Here is an 8,334-nt window from a genome sequence, read left to right on the forward strand (position 1 = left end):
TCGTACGGCGTCTTCTGCAAGGGTCTCTCCCGCACCCTGCTCGCCTTCTTCGAGCTGGCCTGGCAGCTGCGCGCCAGCTTCCCGTACGTCTACGTGGCGGGCTCGGTGGTGCTCAACGTCCGCCTGCAGGTACACATCTAGACCCCGCCGGAGCCGGCGTCATGGCCGCCGCGGCGGCGGGCGGCGGGTGCCCCGAAGTCTCGCGAGGGTCCGCGGGGCCCGCCGCGCCTGCGCACTCGGCTCCTGGCGGTTCCTCCTGATGGCCGGCGGAGACGGAGGACGCGATACCGCGCCCTTCACACACGCGGGTGGATGGACAAACAGACGGACGTGGCGCACCGAGTGAGACCCGGACCCCCCCCCGCGTGAGAGCAGCAAGGACAGCATTCCCGAAGGAAGTTGGATGGACCACATACCCCGGGGCTGACGGACTCAAGTTAAGGCGCCTGCGGGCCTCGCGCTGGAGGGAAGGGACCCGGATGGAGGGGGCGGGGCCGGGGCCACACCTCCGGTGGGGGCCACGTGGAATTCCCGCCAAAACCTCGCGGCGCCGGAAGCAGAGCCGTGGCGGGGTAGTAAGGGGAGGGAGGAGGGGTCAGGGACTTCCGCCTCGGAAGCCGGAGCGGGTGGGGGGGGGGCCGGAAGCCAGTGCCAGGCGTGGCCGCGACCAGAACCAACACCACTCAGACGAGGGCAGCAAGGCGTCGGCAGGAGAGGCCCGCTGTCAGGGTATGTGCCCGGGGTGGGGGGGGGACGCGTGTGATACACACGTGCAGCGCATGCGTGTACGCACCGAGGTCATTGCAGACCTGGAAAGGTGGGAAACTACACCGCAGTCCCGTGTGAGCCAGCGTGCACGCTCGTGCGTGGATCCCGAGGAGCGCTGGTCCGGACGGCCTCCGTCCCTGCAGTGTTCCCTTGGTCTCTCTCCGCTCTGATTCAGAATTCAGATCTTACTTTGGAACGGTCCTCGGCTGGTTCAGAGTCGGTGCGGCCCGCGTGGGGTTCTGCAGACCTCCGTGAGAACGCGCCCTCCGGCCCTGAGGGTGCCCATCAGAACTCGTAAGCCCTCGGTTTCTTTAACTGTGAAGGCCAAACACGTCCACCTAGAAAGGCTCGAGGATTCAAGATAAGACTGCCTTCCCTTCTGGGCATGTGCACAGCGAACGAGCTGTTGCCGCAAATAGAACATTGCAATGTGAATAAAATACAACATTATAGAAAGCATGTCTGGGGAGCAATTTTTAGTCTCAAAGAGGAAAGTGCTGACGTAAGGGTGTGGAAAGGAACCTCACGTCATTCTAACAAAAGAATTGGATGGCGAAGGTGTTAACTTGGCAGGGCATGAACTCAGGGCCTTGGGCTCTCACGTGCCTTGCTTGCTCAGCTGGTACTTTACCACTCAAGCAATACCTCCAGTCTGGCTTTTTGCCTGTTAACGGGATATGAAGTCTCTTTTCTTTTTTTGGGGGGGGGGAGGGGTCCGGTCATGGGGCCTGAACTCGGCCTGGGCACTGTCCCTCAGCTCTTCAGCTCAAGGCTAGCGCTTTACCACTTGAGCCACAGCGCCACTTCTGGCTTTTTTCTTTTTGCTTATGTAGTGTTGAGGAATCGAACCTAGGGACCCATACATGCAAGGCAAGCGCTCTACCACTGAGCCACCTTCTCAGCCCATGAAGTCTCTTTTCTTCCTGAGATCCTCCAGATTTCAGCCTCCTGAGTAACCAGGATCAGAGGGGTGAGCCACTGGGGCCTAAACGAGTTTTTGTTGCCCAGGATAAAATTTTAAACTTGGCGTAATGTTCTAGACTCTATTCTCTATGATTTAAAATGATTGTCCTGTGGAATGGAGGCATGGTTCAAGTAACAGAACTCATGCCTAATAAGCACAAGGGCCTAAGTTCAATCCCCAGTACTTCCAAGACAACAGGAAGTCACTTGTCCTGTCCTCCTCCAGCACCTAATCTAGCTCTGGACTTGTGGCCCTCTTCATGCCTTGTCTCCAGCTAAACACTTGTGCAAATCTTCCTCTCCCATCTGTTCTCTCTGCCTTTTTACTTCTCATAGATACTCTTATCTATAAAGCTAAGTACAGTGGCTTTTTTTTCCATTTATTTTTACCAGATTCATCTAACCAGATTGGAACTCACTTCTTTAGATCAGTCTACCAACAGTGTTAACAATTCACAGCAGGTTTCATTGTGCATTACTGGCTTTAAAAAAAAAAAAATAATAGATTTCCTAGTCACTCAGAGTTCAGGAGCCAAAACATTTTAGTCTAAAATATCAGGAACATAGTTAATGAAGCAGTAAAAATGCCAAGAGAGACCGTGAGTATTGGTAGTAAGATTGTAAGCTTGGCAAGTTAACCTCAATTCTTCACAATTGCTCTCAAAGCTTGATACAGATTTTTCTTTCCACATAATGCAATTTAAGTTTCCTAGGGAGAAAAGCATTGTGCCCAAACTAAATCACTTATTACACTAATTTATAAGGACTGTATTCCAAGTAATCTGGAGGCCAGGAATTTTCTTGTCCCTGCCCTGACCTAAAGCCAAGAGCATTGGCTGAGGCAAACTAGACAGTGGGTGCTGTTGAATACAGAAGTGAGTGTCTGCTTTTGGGGTGTTTTATACATAGCAGTCAACTGATGGTTTTTTGTTCTACTATAGCTATAGGCCACAGTTTTCCATGTGAGGTACTGTTTATTTGTTAAAGTACAGATCACTCTTAGCATTTTCTTTGTCTACAAATGCTCATTTCTGTCTTTAGCTATAAAAGACATAAGAGTAGAAATATGCCAGGCACTGGTGGCTCACACCTGTAATCCTAGCTGCTCAAGAGGCTGAGATCTGAGGATCAACGTCCGAAGCCATCCCAGGCAGTAAAGTTGTGAGATTCTTTTCTCCAAAAAAGCACCAGAAAAGTGGAAATGGAGTTGTGGTTTAAGTGGAAGAGTGCTAGCAAAAAAAAAAACTCAGGGACAGCACCCAGACCCTGAGTTCAAGTCCCATGACTGAGAAAAAAAAATGTACAGATTGTTAATTTTAAATGTGAACCCACATGTTTCTTCAAATAAGTGATAAAATGTTGGCATGAACATCGTCCAGCACACAAAGGGGAATGCTGTGCACACTGAGCAGGCTGTGTATAAATATGCCTAACTGCATTACTCCTGGCTCTCCCTGCAAGTACCAGGAAAACCTGAGGTATCAGGCAGGCAGTACGGGCACTGGCATCAAGATATAAAAGAGCTACAATATCTTAACTGTAAATCTAAAATCTGAACCTCCAAAACATTTAGTTTGTCCAAATTTTACTCCCTGTGTCAGGATAAAGTTTGTTTGTGCTCATGAATGCCAATGTATCACACCTATAATCCTTCCTCCTCAAAAAGCTGAGAATCCTGGTTCAAGTCTACGGGATATCTCTCTAGTTATCCAGCAAACAGCTGGAAGTGGAGCTCTAAATCCTCTCTTTAGTTAGGGTTAGAAGAGAGCCAGGAACCTGAGCTATTTCACAATAGTTGACAAAATGTTGTCTTTCACTAAATCTTTATTTCAACACCATTAAAATGTTTTCCTTTTGCATTGTCCCACTGCTGAATAAGCACTTGCTATTGCTCAGTGTAAACAAAAGTAAATCAGAAATGTGATTTCGTCAGAGCCTAGGAGTTGAGGAGCTGGAATTGGGAACAAACAAAAAGTACAAAACCAGAAGGTTGTCAACGTAAACTTGTGTCTTTGTTTTCAGAGGTACTGAAGTGAATGGTTGAAATGCCATCTTTTGACCTGGAGTAAAAGGTTGTGGATCAGGAGCTCCACCTATTGGCAAGATTTTTAAAGTTCAGGAATAGGTTTTAGGAAATTAATTGGATCTATAAAGGTAATTGATGTTAAGCTGCCTATGGTTTAAATTGTAATTATATTTCTATTTAATGTAACAGAAGGAACTTTCTAACACAGTTTTCCAAGTCTTCAGCAGAGTTATTTGTAAGGTTGCAAGAACAGCATATTTAACATCAACCAAAAATAAATGTAGAAACAAAATTTACGAGTAAGTTTCATGAATTATGAGAATAATTCATTAGTTTAAATATATAGTGTGCTGTTTACTTATATTTTACCTTATTAAACTGAAAAGTAGTAAAACAGGTTATTTACTCAGGCACTTATTGATCCAATATTTACTGTCAAATATTTACAGGTCAGATCAGGCCCTACTCTTGTGGCATTTTCTTGATCAAAGCATAAAATTAATCCCTTAAGAAAAAAGTATTTTTTTAAGTCTGTGAATGAAACAAAGCAGAATAACTAGACAGACTGATTCAAAAGGTATAACCAATATTAAGAACCTAAACAAAACCTGTTTCTGACAAATGAACTCAAGATGAAACATAATTAAGATTTTCAAAACATCTAAAAGAAAATACAAAAAAAAATCTAGGAAAGCTTGGTGATAACGTTTTAAACACAGTACCAAAAATGTTCGTTTTTAAAATTAACCTCTGCTATGTAAAAGAATCAGAACATAAGCCACAACTGAGGGAAAATATTTGCAGAACACATGTCTGACTAAAGGCCGTTATCCAAAATATGAAAAGAATTCTTATATTAAACAAGAAAATAACATAGAACTGGAAGTACGTGATGGAGATCTGCAGCTCCTTCACTCTCCCTTGGTGGCCCTCCTAGCCAGAAATCCCATAATGCAGAGATCTAGTGGGTCACAATTTGAGGCCAGCCCAGGGAAGAAGTGAGACGCCATCTGAGCAAATAAGAAGAGCAAGTGTTTAACAGTGTACCTCTTGTGTAGTTTGCAGTCCAGTGTGTCAAAGAAGTATGTAGAGGAGGATAATGGTCCAAAGGCCCTCTGGTAAAGCCAAACTCGATTCAAAATGTGTGGCAGTGCCCACCCAGCAAGTGTAAGTCCCTGAGTTCACCTCAGTACCACCAAGAGAAAAAAGGAGAGATAAAAAACAAAAAAAGGACACATTCTAAGTATTGTTTCTTTACAAAACACCTCTTTGTTTACAAAAGTAAGTTACCTTTGACAGAAGTTTTCCTGTGGATCAGGGCTGTCCGTGTGGCCTGCTCCGGCAGGTCTCCCAGGGAAGTCAGTTACCGTGCTGCACACCTCATTGCATCTTTAGGAAACTGCCTTGGCCTCCCAACCTTCAGCACCATCACCAGCAAAGCAAAGAAATGAGGAACCACGGGAGTCTTAGAGGATGGCTGTGCTTTTAGCAGTAAATACTTCAATTAAGCATGTCAGTTTTAATACAGTGCTATCCCATTCAATACATTACCCTTTCATGTGCTCAGGAAAACCACTTCCTCCAACTCCCTCCACTGCAATATTGCTCCACCACAGGGATCTGGAAACGAATCCACAGTCCCCAAGTATGTTTGCACTGGTAAATTATTAAACGTACGGTTAACTACTGACCTAAGGTGAAGCAACGGCTAAAAGAGAGGAAGTGCAGCCTGTGATGGCTTGATCACTTGGTAATACAGATTTGAGAAAACATCTTAAAACAAGGGCGCCTGGAGAGGCTGTGTGACAAATATAACTTGTAATTGCTCTCAGCTTATATAGTTGGTGGTAGAATTACAGTGTTCTTCCTCTCATGTATTTTTAATTTTCTGTTCTCAAGTCTCTTTCCTCAGACATTAATAAAATCTCTCCCTTGTAAGGCAATCACAGTAATGGGATAATGTCTGATGTTATATGTGTTTGAGTAGACTAAGAAGAGTGATAGGGAAAGCCATTGAATCACCTCCAATGACCTCTTTTCCTGCCTTGAAACTTGCACCTTGTCATTCATTTCCAATGAGAGGTGGTTACTTTTTAGTTTTAGTAACTTCTGCAGTCCCTCCGCAGAGGGTCTGAGCCCTGGATCTGACATCTTTCCCAACCAGGAAACACCGTACTGGACAAAGATCATTGTTTCTTGTAGCTGGTTGTCGCCATCATTGGCAGCTAGGCTTTGCTGTGGTCTGCTTCAGCAATTAAACCTAACTTCAGCTGGCATTCCACATTTGAAGAATAAAGACTACTTCTGTAGCATTGTTGGGCACACGATTTTATAAAATGTTCCCGACAGATACATTTAGAATCAGACAAATGCCTCAAAACTATTGTCCGTGTCCTCTTTTTTTGATGCTTTCCTGTAAGTCATTAAAAATCTTTTCAGGAAACCCTGTGGGCTCTCTGTTCCCTCCCCGAATCTGGAGGCAGCCCCCCCATGCCCTCCCTCGGGTTGTTAGCACTGTGTCACTCAAGCAGCAGTAGGCTGTGTCCACTTTGTCCTGCAACACTCCTCATCTCTGGACCGGTAATCAGGAAGCAGATAATCAGGAAGCAGACTGCCGCGGAGAAATCAGGATGGAAACTTCACCTGGTGACAAAGGCACAAGGGCCACATGTCCAGCATCAAGGAAAGCAAGCAGGTGTCGGACACACCGCTTTTCAATCACGCAGTTTATTTCAGCTAATCCTGCTTTTACACAGGACCACCTGCACCTTGGCCACACCTGACCTGAGCCCCATGGTTGGAACATGCCTCCTTTGACAACCTTCCCACTGCATGTGGCCAGCTTTGTTCCCTTTTATCCTGTTCCCCTGCCAGGCTATCCTGTACCTTCCTCTAGGAATCCTTCACCAATTCCTAATCCTCCATTAAATACTCTTTATTTTCCACTAAATAACAGTGAATCCATTCTTTTAAAAGTGTTCTCCAGAGATGAGGATTTTGCTCAGTGAAAGAGTACTGGTCCTCAGCATCAGGAAGGAGGGAGCCAAAAGTCCAGAGAATTTGACAGGCACCACACCTGTACTCCTAACTACTTGGAGCTGAGCTCTGAGGACTGAGGTTCAAAGCCAGCCCAGCCTGGAAAGCCTACGAGCCAGAAGTAAAGCTGTAGTTCATGTGGTAGAGCACCAGACCTGAGCAAAAAGGCTAAGGCCGTACCCCAGGCTGTGAGTTCAAGCCTCAGTTCTGACACCCACAAAAGGCAATGTATTTTATCAGTCACTGTTATGTCATCTGCAGGGAAATGGATGGACCAAGAACAAATCATGTTAAGTGAGGTCAGCCAAGCTCAGAGAGACAAGCTCATATGCAGGAGCTAGATCTAAAATACACTGGGACGGAATAAATGGCACAGAACTCGAGACATTCACACACAGTGAGGCCCAAGGAGGACGCTCTTAGGAGAGGAACACAGGTGCAATGCCTGTATGCTTCTGATCACAAAATAGTATCAAAAGGAAATACAGGAAATGGAAACAAGGGTGTTTTTTCCTTTGTTGTTTTTTCTTTTTGCCTTGTTTGTTCCTTTATCTTTGGGAGGGTAAGGGACACAGAAATAGTGGGTCAAAGGGTGAACAAATGCAGCAGGGGAACTAGACACTGTATTGAAAATAAACTATACAACTTGTGGGTGGGATGAGAGGGAAAAACTGGGAGGAAGCAAGGGAAGGGGGGACACTGTCAAAAGAAATGAATTCATTATTTATATAACTTTCACCTCTCTGTACATCACCTTCATAATAACAGTAAAATAAAAAGAAAAAAGACAAACGGGAAAAAAGATAGCGTAGAATAGTGTCCCATTTCGTTTTCTTGATCAAGTCATGCTCTGAATTTTAGGAGCTGTATATAAAAACAAGACTGTGAAAGCCATTTTCATTTTTTCACTATTCAAAGAAATTACAGGGAGATGGGATGGGGGGGGGATATAATGAAAGAAATACATGTGATCCCTACGCTGTCTGTGACTAATACTTCTGCTCATACAGATGCTTTACTGCCAGAATAAAAACAGGAATGGAACTTTTCTGCTTTCTCTGCTGTGGGAAAACTAGCAAATTCATTTACTACTCCTCGTGGATTTAAAAGAGCGAACACTTAAAACATCTTTTTAGCACAGGTAAATTTTAGCAACTTCTTAAACTGAATCTACTATTGCCATGGTTTATCATGCAAAGCACATCTTGTGACTCAATTGTATTAACTAATGCCATAATAACTTATGAATAGTGGAAACTGGGAGGTTAGGGGGAACATACAAAACAGGGTTTGTTATTATATTTAATACTCTTTGAAATACAGTAAGCAAATGGATAGACGACAACTTGAGGAAAAAACAGCCAGTGTTTCATAGAATTAGTGAACTGATATTTTGGGGGTAAGCGTGTTATCAAAAAGCATGGAGAGTCGGGTGCTGATAGCTCACGCCTGTAATCCTAGCTACTCAGGAGGCTGAGATCTGAGGATCACGGTTCAAAGCCAGCCCAGGCAGGAAAGTCCATGAGACTCTTATCTCCAAT

The 8,334-nt window shown here is 44.7% G+C and overlaps 1 protein-coding gene across 1 annotated transcript in view; it reads left to right on the top strand.

Annotated features, from left to right (window-relative positions):
• Positions 1-889, top strand: part of Smim10l1 (small integral membrane protein 10 like 1) — a 3,241-nt gene extending 2,352 nt beyond the window's left edge. Inside the window, exon 3 of the mRNA XM_013025033.1 lies at positions 3-889. Within this exon, the coding sequence (XP_012880487.1) occupies positions 3-141 (139 nt within the window). The 3' untranslated portion in view covers positions 142-889. The remainder of the gene's footprint in view (positions 1-2) is intronic.
• Positions 890-8,334: the final 7,445 nt, after the last annotated feature.

This window comes from Dipodomys ordii, unplaced genomic scaffold (genome assembly GCF_000151885.1).
Source record: "Dipodomys ordii isolate 6190 unplaced genomic scaffold, Dord_2.0 Scaffold81, whole genome shotgun sequence".
Classification (NCBI taxonomy): Eukaryota; Metazoa; Chordata; class Mammalia; order Rodentia; family Heteromyidae; genus Dipodomys; species Dipodomys ordii.